The following is a 15,468-nucleotide window of genomic DNA, read 5'->3' on the forward strand; positions in this document are numbered from 1 at the left end:
TTCGGTTGTTTCTGCTTTTTGACTGTTGGGAAGAGTGCCGCTGTGAACCTTTGTGTGCACGTATTTCTTGGGACACCTGTTGTCAATTCTTTGTGGTGTGCAGGCGTGGAATCGCCGGATCACTTCCCAATTCTGGGTTTCAATATTTGAGGGGCTGCCAAACTGTCTGCCACAGACCCTGCACCTTTACCCTTCCCACCAGCAGTGTGTGAGGGCTCCGGCTTCTCCACGTCCTTGCCAATGCTTGTCATTTTCCTTAAAAAAAAATCCATTCCAAGGAGTGTAAAGTGGTCGCTCATTGTGGTTTGGATCTGTATTTACCTAATGACTAATGATGTCGAGCATCTTTTCACGCATTTTTTATCCATTTTCATATCTTCTTGGCAGAAATGCCATTTAAGTCCTCGGCTGACCATTTAATGGAATTATTAAAGGCAATTCTACCTTTGATTAAAAAAATGCTTTTTGATTGTAGAGACAGAGGAAGAGGGGTAGAGAGAGAGAGAGAGAGAGAGGGAGAGAGAGAAACATCAATTGGTTGCCTCCCATACACACCTGGGAAGCAAACCTGCAACCTTCTGGCGCACAGGATGATGCTCCAGCCCAATGAGTCCCACTGGCCAGGGCTCAATCTTTAATTTTTTTCAGGAACCTCCATACTGTTTTCCACAGTGGCTGCACTAATTTGTAATCCCACCGACAGCGTCCAAGGGTTCCCCTTTCTCCACACCCTGGCCAGTCAATGTCTGTTATTTGCTGGTTTATTGTTGATGGCCATGCTGACAGGTGTGAGGTGGTATCTTATTGTTCTGATTTGCATCTTGCCGATGGTTGGTGATGTTGAGCATCTTTCCACCTGTCTGTGGGCCATCAGTTTGTCCTCTTTGGAGAAATGCCTATTTAGGTCCTTTGCTCACTTTTTAATCAGATTGTTTGCTTTTTTGTTGTTGTTATTTCTTTGTTTTTCAATATAATATACCACAAAGGTGTTCTCCTAGAAAGCAGAATACCAAACTGCCTTTCAAGTGTATTTATTAGAACCTCGATTCTTCATTCCTACCAGAATGGTGGGTATAGACAGAGCTTTTTCTTAGATTCTCGATGGGGACGCTGAGGGACGGGGGTCTCTGTCCTTCGAAGTCACACTCCTTCCCTCACCGTGAGTTTGCAGAGAGCCTATTGTCCAAGGTCCGGTTCTTGGTGCCACAGGAAGACAATAAGACAGTCCCCAACCCCTGGGTACTCATATGATGAATCAGTTGTGAATCCTACTTCGGGCTTTGCCCCTGAAATGCCACGACATTGATGACCTTTGTCACAAACAGAAGCCAGCTGTATCTTGACAATAACTCAGTGACCGTGCTGGGCTAGTCGGTAAAAGGCCAAGTCAGATCACATGTGGCCCTCCTCCCCATTTCTTGAATGCTTGACCCAGAGTTTCCGTATGTAGTCATCAAGACTTCGCCCCACAGGAGCTGGGTCATGCTGCCGCCTGTCGAAAGGGTGGCCTACCCATCAGCCCACTCAGCCTGTGTGGGCTGGGAATGTGAGGCCACACGGGCCAGGCCTCGCCACGCCGGCAAGGCCCTTTGGAAGAGCGCTGGGGTTGCTCAGCACACACTGCGTGGCGTGGAAGCCATCCTCTGACCTGCCTCTCCCTGCCTCCTGACCTCCTCTGACATCCGCAGTGGGATGCTGCGATTGCTCACTGGCCTCAAACAGTTGCACCCTGTGTGAACGGCGCACCCTGAGAGAACAAACCTATTGTTGGTGATAATTCAGATGTACTGACGCCACTGCTATCATTCTCTGACTTGCGTTTGTGTGACTGTAGCTTTCTTGCCTCTGGTCTTCTCAGCTCAGACCGGCGGCCTCCACAGAACAATCAGAATAATTTTCCTAAGGTTGAACATGACCCTCATCCTTACCTCGGATGGTTTAAGAATTTTGGGTGCTTACTGAATAAAGTAAAAAACGCACTTCTGAACTTTGCTGACTAACCGCTTCAGCCTCAGTCTCTACTGCCGGCCTGCACACTCCCTGCAATCAGCTCCGAGGTGCCCCCCAACATCCCAAAATGCTGCTCAGCTATGCTATCTCTGCCCTCACTACAACCCTAGTCCGAGCTGTCACCATTTCTTCACTGAGATACCCCAGCTTCCCCAAACCTGTTTTTCTGACCCCGGCCTTTCCTCACTATAGTCTATGAGCGTATCGGCCAGAGTGGTCATCCCAAACCCTAGACAAAATAACGCCATTCTTCCGCTCCAGCCACCCCCACCCCCCCCAGTGGCTCCCCACTGTATCTGGAACTAGATCCTAAGGTGTTAGCGCGGCCTGTCAGGCCGCCCTGCCTGGCCTGCCCACCCCACCGCAGGGTGTCCCTGCCCTGGTCTCCTGGACTCCGCAGCGTCCCTGTCTGGGCCAGCCACGGCGGCTTCCCAGGGTTCCTTGGAGGCACCGAGCACCCACCTCAGCACCCTTGCACCTGCAGTTCCCTCTCCCTGGAAGAGGTTCTCCCGAGAAGCCGGCGTGCGGCCCTCCCCCACTGCTCTCAGGCTTCTGCCTAATTCTCGCCTTAGCCCCCTTCAGAGAGCACACCCCCCATCCTGGCGCCACTCTGTCCCTCTGCGCTGCTTTAGACATCTGAGTATGCATCCCCATGCGCGGTGTTACGTATGTCCTCGTCGTACTATCCTTTCTCCTAGAATGAGCACCGAAACGAGACTCCCCAAAAGCGGTGGCTTTGTTCCTGTTTGCTGTGCTCCAGCGGTGCCCGGCAACAGGGGTCGGTGGGTGCCACCCGCCCTCCTGGGGCCAGCCCGGGATAAAGCCCACCGAGGCGGGAAGGAGCCCTGGATACAGAGCCCGACGTCCCGGTCAGGTTCTTCTACAAGCAGGACTTGGGATGCGTGGCCGTGCTTTGCGAATCAGGCCCCTCTGCCGTAGGAATGGGGACAAGAGATCCCCAAAAGCCCTTCCGGCTCTGAAGTTCCGTCAGGAGACTCGGCGGGGAGATTGTGCCCAAGTGACAAAGAGAAACTGAGCCTGGGAAAGGGATGCATTGTCTCTCGACACCCGTGACCTTGCGTGCTGAGGATGGGGCAACAGCGTCTGGCGCCCGGCAGAGCCCACTGCACCCGGGCTTCAGGCCCATTTGCTTCCCCAGTCCTGTCGGTACAGCTGCCCCGCTCAGCCTTCCAGCGGCCGGCTCCCGCCCAGATGGAAGAGAAGAGGGCGGGGTGTGGGGCTGCCCCTCGAGCGGGGTTTCAGCAATACGCGAACCCCAGAGGGGCTTACTCAGGAGACAGCACGCCTGCCAGCACCGCGCCGGCTGTCTTCACTCTGCTGGTGGGTGCTGCCCTGAGAACTGGCGTGCGTGTGGCCCCGGGGTCAGGGTGCGTCCTCGGAAGTCCCCAGCGGGCTCCCAGAGCTTGTCAGAGGCACGCCAGGAGCAGACGGTCACTGGTGAGGCAGCGTCCCCGGTGGACGCGCCTGGACTCGGCCGCAGAGCCTGGTCCTCTCGGATGGGCCTCGCAGAACGGGTTCCGCCCGGACTATTGTGCAGAGCCAGGTGCTGGAATAATGTATTTTCTGATAGACTTTTATATCTTTTTTAAAGAATGCATAGAACTTTTCAGAAAAAAAATGTTTTAAGTCCTGTCTTCTAAAAGCGCGTGGCCTCTCCCGGCACCCTGCAAAAGCAGCAGTCTCGGTGGGCGGGCAGTGAGTCACCAGTCGGGAAGTTCGGAGTGGGGTGGAGGGCGTGTGCGCGTGGCTCCCGTCCCTGCTCACCTGCGGCCGCGCGGCTGACCGACCGACCGGGGAACGGGCCCAGTGCTTTCTGAGGTTCCGGCAGCCACCGTCAGGCCGTGCCTGTTCAAATGCTCCTGATGCGCCCCTCGCCCCCTCACTCCCTCTCAACGGTGCACGAACACACACGAACACGACCCCTTGCTTGTTGTCTCTCCTCCTTCAGTTTCGTATTCTCCATGTGGTTGGTGAGGTATCTGAAAAATACCTTCCAATGGAAAATTCAGGCCTCACGCATTTTATGAAGAGCCTAACCCAGGTGGAAGAGATTCACAAGGAAATGCTCTTCCCCTCTCCTAACACGGACACTAATTCGGGACCTCCAGTCCAGGTGCTCCCGACCCCAAATTCCCACCACGATGTTCGCCTTTCATCTCCTCCGAATGCTAGGGTGAGGGGTCTTAGATGGAACGCTTACAGCAAAGAGGACATTTCCAGTTCTCGGTGACGAGATTCGGGTCCTAGGGGACGGGAGGACTCAAGCCGTGTGCCCTTGTGCTTGAAACAGGCCTCTGAGGCTGGGGAGGGAGCTCCTGGGGCCTGGGACTGAAAGTCCTGCCCCGGGGGCTTCCCTTTCCCCTCGGGGAAGGGGGGCAGGCGGAGAGAAACGGAGACACACAGGCGCTGGGGAGGGGTGGGTGTGACATGGAAAGTCTTCCTTGATGTTATCTGTTCTTCCTGTGTGCTAGGAGGCGGGGTGTGTGCCGAGGAAAAGGGACAGATTCCACTACAGCGGATGAAAGTTAAAACGAGCTTCTGCAGGGAGTCCCTGGCGTGGGCGAGGGGACGGCCCAGCTCAGCCTGCCTGCCTCCCGGCGGCAGCCTGGATGTGCCATGGAGAAGCCGCCGTTGGGAGTTCCTTGGGGCCGCGGGTGAGGACAGATGGTCAGAGACAAGGGCCTGCTGAGGGTTTGAAAGCAGATGAACTGGGGCAGGGAAGCCAGCCAGAGGGAGCCCTGGGCGGGAGATAATGGGCCGAGAGAGCAGGAGGCCTCTGCGGGCGGGCGGGTGGAAGTTTAGGGCATCCACCGGGACTTTCTGGCTGGTCGGGTTTAACATTCCACAGGAGGACCGGCTCGGAGAGATGCCAAGGTTCAGGTCACGCTCGCTCGCAGGAATTGGCTGCCAAAATCCCATGGAATGCAAAGCGGTCAGATAACAATCGATCAGAACACAAAGACAGGAGCACGTAGGCAGTGCTGGGCTTTCAAAAACACCGCCCCTGTTTCTCTGGGGAGGGTTTTACCCATCGTCTGGGAGTGCGGCTGCTACGTTGAATACTGTCCAATCCAGCAGCAAATCTGGTTGGCTTAAAATACGCCCCAAACCCCACCACCTTTATCATTGCCACCCTGTCTCTGGCTGTCTGCAGGTGCATTTAACCTGGTCTTCCTGCGACTGTCCTTGTTCCCCGACAGTCTAGTCTAAACCCAGCAGCCAGAAAGGTTCATTTACAGCGTAATTCACTTCACACTTTTCTGTTCGAAACTGCAGAACAACTTTTTGCCTCGTTCAGCAAAAAAGTCCCAGGGCTTTCCAGACCTGCCCTGTCCCCTCCCCCAGCCCTTGCCTCTTCCCATCCACTTTGCTCTTGGGTCTCCTTTCCTACTCTCCTGCTCAGTGGGCTTCAGCCTGCTGGTCTACCTGCTGCTCCTGGGTCCCCACCCCTGCCCCATGCACTTTTATTGCAGACATAAGCACTCACTGTTCATTCTGCCCACAAATGAACATACACCCATACACCCATGTCATTTACTTCCTCTCCTCCTCCCGCTCTTTGCTTAAATGTCACCTTCTCTAGCCTTTCCTGGCCACCCCACTGGTAGCATTGACCTTCCTCCTTCCACAAACACCATATCCCCTCCTCTGATTTATTTTTGCCGTAGGGCATTGTCAGACATGCAGTGTGTTTTCCTTATTGTCTATTGTGTGTGTTTTTGAACATGCAGGTGAACACCGTCTGAGTGGAGTGGGAATTTTGTCTCTTCTGTTCTCTTCAGTACCTAGAACAGTGCCTGGTTCTTCATGCACTGGCTGAAGACATGTTTGCTCGTGACTGTGAGGTGAGATGTGATTGAATCCAAGCTCGCACAGAAGGGACAAAGGAGAAAGACACATGATAAGAAGGTTATGTTATCCGGAAAACAGAAAAGAGGGAAAATGAAAAAGGCAGAAGAGGGCCAAAGAGAGGAGACACTAAAATGCTGTTAATGTTCACTGACAGATCTTCAGTAGTTCAAAGGCTGGGGCAGACCAAAGGTCAGAGAGAGGAAAATGAAAGGGTAGGATGTGGATTTCGGGGATCAGCCAGAGAGCTCGTACTCCAAGCGCATTTTGGAGGAAAAGCCTGCAACTGGATTTAACATCCTCCCACATCCTGACAAATTAAGCCTGGAAGGAATTGAGGAACATCGTTAGAAAGGGTATTTTCTGAAAGTGTGGTTTTAGGTTTAAATAGGCCAGCACTTTAAAAGAGAGCTAAGATGTGTCTTATAGGCGATAAAAAACAATACTTCAAAAGAAGTTCTCTTGATATGATAAAGAGGGGGAAAAAAACTTGCGTCTTGTGAGTACTGAGATCATGCCATAGGTGAAGTGTTAGGGAGAAGGGTGTGCGGCGGAGAGGAGAATGGGAAGATGTGGTTAAATATAAACCTGGTTTTATTTGCAAAGCTTTAGTCTTTGCAAAGGCCACGCTCTTAAAGCAAACACCTTGTCCCGGAGCTCACAGCATTATTTATGTTTCAAAATCCAGGCTACAGTCCAAAGGATTTCAAATTCTGGGACAAACTATTTCTTTAGAGTCCACTGTGCTGAGTGTTAACATGACAGCGAACCATAACATATTAAGGAACTATTAAGGAGAAATTAATACGTAATTGTGCGAACCAGGCCATAGTTAAGTAGAAGTTTGTAAGTAAGTCTTTTAGTTCCTTGAGGGCTAGTCATCTGCCGGGCACTTCTCTGCAGTGCCTAGAACTTCTTCTTTTTTTAAAAAAATAAATGATAAACAATAAATATTTAACTTAACTGAGACATGTAATATTCATTTTCAGAAAAGATGATTATTTGAAATGATGAATCTTCACTAAATGGAATAAATTATCGATGAGAATGGAATTATGTCTGCACATGTGACATCTGAGTGAATGTCCATGTGTTCAGCACCAGTATTCTTCTTCTGAGAGCTGGATTAAGGTCTTCTGCTGCCAGACTAGAAAGGTGCTCTTGTCCACAATTATAGGAAAAAATTAGGTGAATGGAAATAAATTTCTGAATTTGCATTTTTCTCCCATTAATTGTTCTGAAACATTTGGCTTCTCCTACAATCTGTTCCTAATAGACTCTTGTGTAAGAGCAGAACCCCATTGCACAAATGTGGTTGTCGTACTTTGCTAAGTGTACCATCTTGAGCTCATTGGCACTGAAAAGTTATTAAAATTATGCCAAAGAGAAACTATTTATGAGATGAGCTGTTGTGCAAAGGAAAACTCCATTGCTCTAGAGACCATAAACTCTCCCTCTGGCTTACGCCAGACCAACAGAGAGCCGTGAACTTGGACCACGTAGCACTGGCCTTTGAAGTCTTATTTACACGGAACTGTGCTCACGTGAGAGTCCACCAGCCTCTCCTGAGGGATGCCCAGGAGACGGCATCTTCAAGTCTGCTCTTCTCAGGGATGCTCTGCACGCTACCTGGTGGCCTCTTTTCGTAGGCCTTCGAAAAGATTTCATTTTTAATGTCAGTATCAAGAAAAGTTCTTCTTTGGAACATTTTTTGGGTACACGCTCTTGTATAACTACTAAGGTTTTTCTTTTTGCACCTGTTATTAAAAAGTCGTCCTGCTAAACCCAAGCCCGCCCATAGCAAAGTGACCCGGTTACTGGTACGCGTGTTCATGTCATCCTCTTTCTTGCCTTTCGTTTATGTCCCTACCTCTGTCTTTGCTTTCCCTCCGACTTCCCACATATGTCACCAAGTAGAATGTTATGTTTTCTTTTAAGCAACCATAAGACTTTCCAGGGAATAAGATGAGGTAAGTAAAAATATCAATTCATTCAAATAGACATGCAATTGTGTTGTGTTGATTTTTACCAAGAGCATGGTGCTTTCCAGCTACTTTGCCGCCTGAACAAGTATGAGAACCATGGATTTAGAGCGTTAGCTGCGAGGGGGCAGGGCAGAGAAGGTTCTGTATGATAACCCAGCAAACATCAAACCACGCTCTCACCACCAGCCACTGATGTTTAAAGACCTGTTTGGTGCACTGCAGAAAAGTACTGTCTTCACAGTCTGCTTGTGAATCTACACCACACCACAGTCTCGAATGCGGACCACTGTTTCCAGCTTAGCCTTTGGCACAGCTCACGTGCCTCTCCCTGTTGGAAGCCCCCTGAAAGCAGTTGGCAGCCCGTTAATCCTTCTCACCGAGTACGTTTCTCCTTACTTCTGCTTTCCATTACCCAGTGTGTCTGTGGATAATTGACAGTGATTTCTGAATCACATTCTCGGACTGTGGATTCGGGCTGGAATGTCAGTGTTTGCATCTGCTATTAAAAAAAAACTTACAGTCTCTACCCCAGAGAAGAGCATAATGAGGTCAGTTAAATCCACCGAAGGAAGTCCGTGCGAGCTGTTGAACCCTTTGCTCGGCCCACGCAGTGAACGCCTGACGGCCACGGGCAAGTCCTCAGAACCGTCGCTGGGCGTGCTGCGGGATCGCGCTCTCCACCTGCCGGGGAAGGATGGAGTCACAGGCTGGAAACAGCAGCTGCAAACAATAAGGAGAGTTGCACCAGAGCGTGAGCACACCGAACACCCCGGAACTGCGAACCTAGACGACTTGCCATTTCATCCACTTTTGTTATGTGTATTTCACCACAATTTTAAAAAAGTAATGAGTGGCATAGAACAAGGTATGCAACATGGCAGGGATGAATAGCAATTGTTTATAATAATTAACACCATTCTATTGATATTACAGTATGTCATAGTTATACTATCATTGCTATTAATGATGTTCCTATGGAGAATAATCAATACCTATATGGTAAGCACGTTACATAGAAATACAGCTTTTGTCACTATTTCCTCACCACTGCTCAGAAAATGAAAGGTTTATATTATCTGTCACACTTTAAACTTGGCTGCCAGATTCCAGACTTGCAGAAAGCCCTCTTAGTCAACAAGGAGGAATAGAACAGTTGAACCCATTACCAAATTCCTTGCCCCCCAAAAAATAAAAGCAGGGGAGCGTATGAAGTCCTCTATCTGCACATCGTTCCTGCGACGCTGAGAGCTGCCCTGAGCGTAAAGCACGGACACGCAGCTGCATGAGTGCCAGGGGCTCGGCCGTGGGCTCGCGGGAGGGCAAAGCGGCCTGGACCCCATCAGCCCTTTCCAATCTGGCCGTTACCCAGATAGTCCCCTCATCTCTCAGTCAACTTCCCACACGTGACACACTTTTATCCACGCCGTCCCTGCTCCATGGCCATGCCCTCTGGTCAGCACACCTGTCCTGTCGCCCACAGGGAGTCAGAGCCCTGTCCAAAGAGGCAGCCGTGACGGCGCCAACAGTGACCCACGTATCTGGCCACCACCATCCATCACCCACAGTGTGCAGAACAGGGATATGTTTTGTTTATGTCTATTTCTCTTACCTCCCCCCCAGATTGTCAGGTCCTCCCAGGGAGCTGCTGTTTGTATTTCTTTTGACCTTGTAAAACACTGAGTTGGTGGGCATGGTGCGGAGGGCAGGAGGTGGAGGGAGGTTGGGGTGCGGGGAGGGGGAGGCCAGTACCAGCCCGAGCCCTGAAGGAGCAGGAAGAGTGGGTGGGTACGTCAGGGAAAGCTTACAGGCGCTTGAATTTAAGTACAAGGCTCTTATGCTTCTCCAGTCTTCACTGACCCTTACCCCAATCCACTTCTCCGGGGTTCTGCACGGGATCGCCTTAATATTTGCCCAGGGTCTTCAAGGCCAGGGGCAAATCCCCTTCCCCAAGAGCTTTCACAGTCTGACTCCATCCCGCGTGGGTCGGTCCTCCGACCGACTTCACACTACGTACCGCTCAGGGTGAAGTCTGCCCGCAGCCGGCGTTGGCTTCTCAGGCTCGGCTTCTCCCGGCAGCCAGACAGCAAGTGTTGGAAGGGCCAGAGCGGCGTCTTTTCCCATCCTTACAGTTCTCCGCTACGACGCCCATCACGGCGCTGTGTTGTGTAGACAGAATAGGCTTAACACCTATTTTTAAACAATCGAGATGGTGGTCCATCTACGGAAGTTAATATTACTGAGCTTTATGTCCATATACTGAATGCCAAATACTCGTGTATCTTTTGGTGAGGACCTTTCACAGAACCGAGAGAGATCGGATCTTGAATCGGTGGAACCTGCCCCAGTCAGCACCTAAATATGAAAAACTCTGTCGCCTGGACATCGACCATGTGAATGTCTCCCCACACACAGTCCCTTGGTGTGCCCGAGTCCCTCTGCTTTCCTTGCCTCTGCTTTCCGACCGCCAGCACGTGACGACTTGGGAGAATCAGGCATTCACAATGCTTCATGAAATAACTCTCTGTAAGAAAACACACACACACAAGAAAAACGGTAGCGGGGAACTCTGACATCTTTAGGTAGGTGTCAGGCCCACTGCCTTGGGCATGTGCCACTCACTGAGCCAAATCCCACTGCCTGTGACTCGCTGCTTCCTGGCCCGTCCAGAGCAGCACACAGTGAGACATTTCCTGCTCCTGTGGGGGACCCAAGCTGCCTGCTTGGGGCCCCCCCCCGCGTTTGCCCCGACGGTCCTGAACTCAGAACACGGTGATTACTCAAAGCTATTCTGAAAGGTGTCTTGAAGTGTGTCGTTTCTTTCAGCAGCTTGAAAAAATCCCGGAGAACGAATTCAGGGTTCCCTCTGACCGTTCTGTGTTTGGGACACACCCACAGCTCTTCTTCTCCAGCTCTCATTGAGGATGATTAACGCACAGGTTGTATCTGTTTGGCTCTTTTTCCAAATCATGATTCTACTGTGAGTCATTTTCTTTCTTTTCTGCAGCAACCGGTTATGACACAACAACAGTGGTGTACGGTAGGTCAGCGGACGGTATACACCGCACGGCAAAAGTTATAATTTCACCTAAATGACTTCAAACAGAGGAATACAAACACATATTTTTATTTCAAAGTAAGAGAGGTTTTAATATGTCGACACAGATCAGCTATAACCCAAACATTTCATTGATCCCCGAATGAGTACTTTTCAGATCAATTACTAGTTCTTATTAATTAACATTCATGTCTACCCGTTTGGGGAGGATGAATCATAATCACTGTAATTTCCATTTTTATGAAAGAGAAACCAGACGGGAAGGAGGGGCTGGGAGTCTAATCACCTTGCTTCTGGTTTCAGCTCGGATGGGAACAGGCAACAGCCCCAGGCAGGTTCTTGAAACTTTGTGGCCTCATTTTTGTGTGTATTGAATAATGAAGTTGGATCTCATGCTCCGTCCTCATCAATTCCCCTACCTCGTACGTGGCATGATTTTATACCTCGACCATGCCTGAGGTGCTTCCATTATACCTCGGTAGATCAGAAGAGACCCTGCCCATTTCTGCAGTCGAGGGACCTGGGCCTAGCTACGTAACTTGTGGGACCTACTGCAAATTGCAAAGGTTGGACTCACTGTTAAAAACGATTAAGGGGAGTTTCAAGAGAGGGAGCACAGCGCAGTCAGTTGGCCAGGGGCCCCTCCTGGCAAGCAGAGCTGCGCTCGGGACAACAGCCCCAGTGCTGGCTTTACAGCGATCAGCTTCACCTCAGGCGACCCGTGTTTTGAAACAGCGTGCCAGCTAGTGCCAGCTAGGACGAAGCCAAGATTCCATGTCCAGTTCTCCCCTGGCCATTTGCATTCCGCTCTGTGTCTAATGACCCCTAGTGCTGAACCGCAGTGCCGTGTCTTCAGTCCCAGGCAGGACCGGTCTGACTCACGAGGCCAGTGGGACTACGGAAAATAGGCGTGCTTGTGTTTTTTCTCATGGAGGGGCCGAAGGTCATTGCCATGGAGCTCAGAAGGGTAGTTTAAGCACTTAGCATTTCATATGATGAGGTTGTTTTTCTCTCCACTGGCAAGGGAAGTTAACCATTTAAGAGTCTCATTTGTTTCCTTTATTTTTTAAATCACAGTGTGTTCGTTTGTTTATTTTTTAAAGAAAAATGTAGGAGGGACAGCTACCCAGGCTAGAAATGTTTTTTTTTTTAAATCTCTCTTATTAATGTGCTTAGGGTTTAAAGGAACTATCACAAAGCATGTTAACCACAGGAATATTACTTGATATAGCATCTTAATCATTGCGAAAGAGAAGCCCTTTCCCTATTGGTTCTTGAACTTTTCCCACTTGTATTTAAAATAATGCAAAAATAATAGCCATCATCTCCCTTAAAGGTAGCAAGGAGTTACATTATAAAAGTTTCACATATAAAATTGTATTCTCTAGCAGAGAATTTAACACCGCCATGAAAGGCAATGCCTCCTCTAACGGGCGTGGTAGCCTTAGGAGTCCTCCTCCCTGTGCCTTCGAACACTCAGTCTAGTCAAGGTCGCAGCCGAAGAGCTCCAGGCGAAGCGCGATGCTCTGGTTCCACGTCTTCGGGATGATGCGGATGTATCTGGAAATGATCGGGGGGTTGAAAAAGTTCTTCACCTGTCCCTTGAAATTACTATTTCCTTCGAAAACCTGAAAGCAAAAATGTGAGACAATCCTTAACGATGGTATAATGAGTGTAAAAAAATCTGACAGATAATTTTTAAGTTCTTTTGGTTCACACCCAGGACATCGAAGAACACAGAAGACGTGAACTCAGAGGTGACCCTCGGTCAGTGACGAAGTCCCACCCCAGGCGGGCCTCTCCAGGGGTTCCGCCTGGCCGGTGATCTGAGCCCAGGGAGGGGAAAGTGGAACATGGGATGTGGGGTCACGGCGCAGCTGCCAGCTGTCCGTGTCCTCAGGCCCCTCGGAGCTGTGTGACGCTGAACAAGTCACGTCTACTTTCTGCTTCTCAGTCCCCCGTTAGCCAAATGGGGAGCACAACATTACAGAAGTTGTGAAGATTAAAAAAAGTATGTAAACATGTAGCAAGTACCTAGTCAGTGCCAGGTAGGGGCACCAATAAATGGTTAGCTACTACCAACATTTCAAATAAGATGCAACCATGCGCTTACGTTTCTCCTTTTTGATATACCCTGTATCTTCAGCTAAACTGTGTCCCTCCCTTTCTTTTCTTTTCTTTCTTTCTTTTTTGGCATCCCCAGCAAGTTTCCCAAGATTTACACAGAGCAGAAGCTAAATCACTATTTATTTATGACCACGAGGCTTATCTCGCTATAAGGCTGAACTGGTTCAGTGAGAAACAAACCAAACCAAGCCAAAGAAACAGCCAGCCCAGGGGTTGGTTGGCTTACAGTCATGGATGTTTGATCAGTCACGGATAACAACTACCCCGAGGCAATGCCGAGAGGATGCTATTTTACACCGGAAGGAATTCCAGACCCCTGTGACGGACTGCATGCCCGTGTCCTCCCAAAATCCATCTAATAAAATTTGACATTTTGTATCCAATAAGCGGGAGGGTATGAGGAGAGGGGGCCTTTGGGAGGTAATTAGGGTTAGACTGAATGGAATTAATACACTAATAAAAAGGGGAGGAGTCATGGACCTCTCTCTTGGCGTGCACTCAGCAAGGAAGGCGAGATGCGGGTGCAACAGGAGGAGGGCTCTCGCCAGCACCCAACCTTGCTGGCACCCCGGTCGGGACCCCAGCCTCCCGAAGTGCACGAATAACTGACGGCACAGGTGCACAGTGGAAGTGCACAGGTGGCTCAGTCGAAGCACAAAGGTAACGAGCACGGCCCTGCCCCCAGGCCAGGTACCCGCAGAGCTAGGGTTCCGAGGACCGAGAGAGCTGGTCCGCGCCAGTGCGTGTCTGTCAGATGCAGAGAGCTGCTTGCAAACACCAGGTGCTGCTCTCAGCACAGCACCGTCTCCTGACTCCCTTCTTCGTGCCGGGACACCACCCCGTACCTTGTCCACCATGGAGGACCCCTGCCTGTAAGGTGTCCAGTCCACGCCGCCGTCACTGTAGTGGACGGTGTAGCTCTTCACGTACATTTCAGAGGACAGGGACCTGCAGCCCTGCGTGACGATCGCCGTTATCTTCTTCACTTGGAGCAGATCAATTTGCAGCCACTGTCTGTTGTTGTTTGCCTGTGAAAACGGCAAGAACACAGTGACAAGACAGATGCTAGCACCTTTGCCGTTCCAGACCAAGTTACCCTGAAATGGACAGAGCTCAAAGGGTTTCTTTTCCGAGACATTAGGGTTCCCTGTCTCCTCCAAGCCTGCCCAGTTCCTTGTGTGTTGTTACAGGACGTGTATTAACTTCTTCCAGAGCATGTCACACATGGTACGATCGTTATTTGGTTACTTCTTTGTATCCTTCTTCTTTAAGGAAAAGGGCTAGCTTAGTTTCTGTCTGTGCACTCGCCACAATGCATGGCACACAGTCGGCATCCATCAGATATTTGTTAAATAAACAAGTAAATGAAATTTACTGGGGAAAAATATTAAATCGATACCTTATCTGTAATTGTTATTCTGGAAAGCAAGTTTCCTTAAACATGTGGTATTTCTGATATTACTGAAGGGTTTTCTGTAGAAGAATTGGATCGTATCCTCTCTCTATTTATTCTTAAAAAGTCCCCCTTTTCTTTCCACTGCTAAAGTCAAAGAGGAGAAATAGTCCAATTTCTTCTCTGCAGAGGTTCCAGATACAGATAATGTTTGAGAGACCCGATAAAGCTATTCCCAGGGCTTGACTGGCCTGGTAGGTGTCCCGTCTCCGGCCGAACAAAATGCCTAATCACGTGTTTGAGGGATGCACTTGCAGAAAGAGGATCAGAAGGACCGACTGGGTTTACAGTAACCTGAGATGAATTTCAACTGTGGGAGCTTTGTCATGCTCCACAGACTCAGTTCTCTGCGCAACAACGAATACTGATATATTTTCCTCAGCATCACTCACATGTGCCTGTGTCTGTGCGTGTACATATATATATAGGTAGGTATATAATCATATGCCTTATTTTTGAAGAAAGTTATTTGAATTAAAATGATTTGCAGTAGGTAGTTTTTTGTTAACCTCCCAACACCCTCTAGTGGCACTCGGTGGTATCGCAGTGTGCCTTCAGATCAAGGCTGTGCTCGCGACACCGAACACAGGCCGCTGGAGGCGTTGTCTGTGCGTACAATTTTTCTACAGGCACGAAAGGGGTAGAGACCCTTCCATCTGCTTGCATGCCTGCGTACTGCATGCCTTGCTTAGAATTTCAGTCTCTCTATAGAGACCCTAGAAAGACACTTCATGCTGATAGGTTAAGGGAAACAAAACTCTGACCTAAAATCCCAGATTCGAAAGGGCAGCATTAAAAACCAGCATTTCGTCTCTGGAGCCTTTGTTACTTCACAAAGGGCAGGAGCAAATTATACGCGGAGCCTTTTTTTAAGGCTGTAAAGGGGAGGGTGGGGTGGCACGGCCTCACCACGAACTGGTCTGGGAAACAGCTGACTTCCTTTCTCTTTGTACCTTTTTTCTTTCTTC

The 15,468-nt window shown here is 49.8% G+C and overlaps 1 protein-coding gene across 1 annotated transcript in view; it reads right to left on the reverse strand.

Moving 5' to 3' along the window:
- Nucleotides 1-10,973: 10,973 nt before the first annotated feature.
- Nucleotides 10,974-15,468, reverse strand: part of F5 (coagulation factor V) — a 51,861-nt gene continuing 47,366 nt past the window's right edge. The window contains exons 24-25 of the mRNA XM_045838599.1: nt 13,893-14,075; nt 10,974-12,548 (exon numbers count right to left, since the gene is read on the reverse strand). Coding sequence (XP_045694555.1) covers nt 12,402-12,548; nt 13,893-14,075 — 330 coding nt within the window. The 3' untranslated portion in view covers nt 10,974-12,401. The remainder of the gene's footprint in view (nt 12,549-13,892; nt 14,076-15,468) is intronic.

Source organism: Phyllostomus hastatus, unplaced genomic scaffold (genome assembly GCF_019186645.2).
Source record: "Phyllostomus hastatus isolate PE091 unplaced genomic scaffold, TTU_PhHast_1.1 phas_contig_283, whole genome shotgun sequence".
NCBI lineage: Eukaryota > Metazoa > Chordata > Mammalia > Chiroptera > Phyllostomidae > Phyllostomus > Phyllostomus hastatus.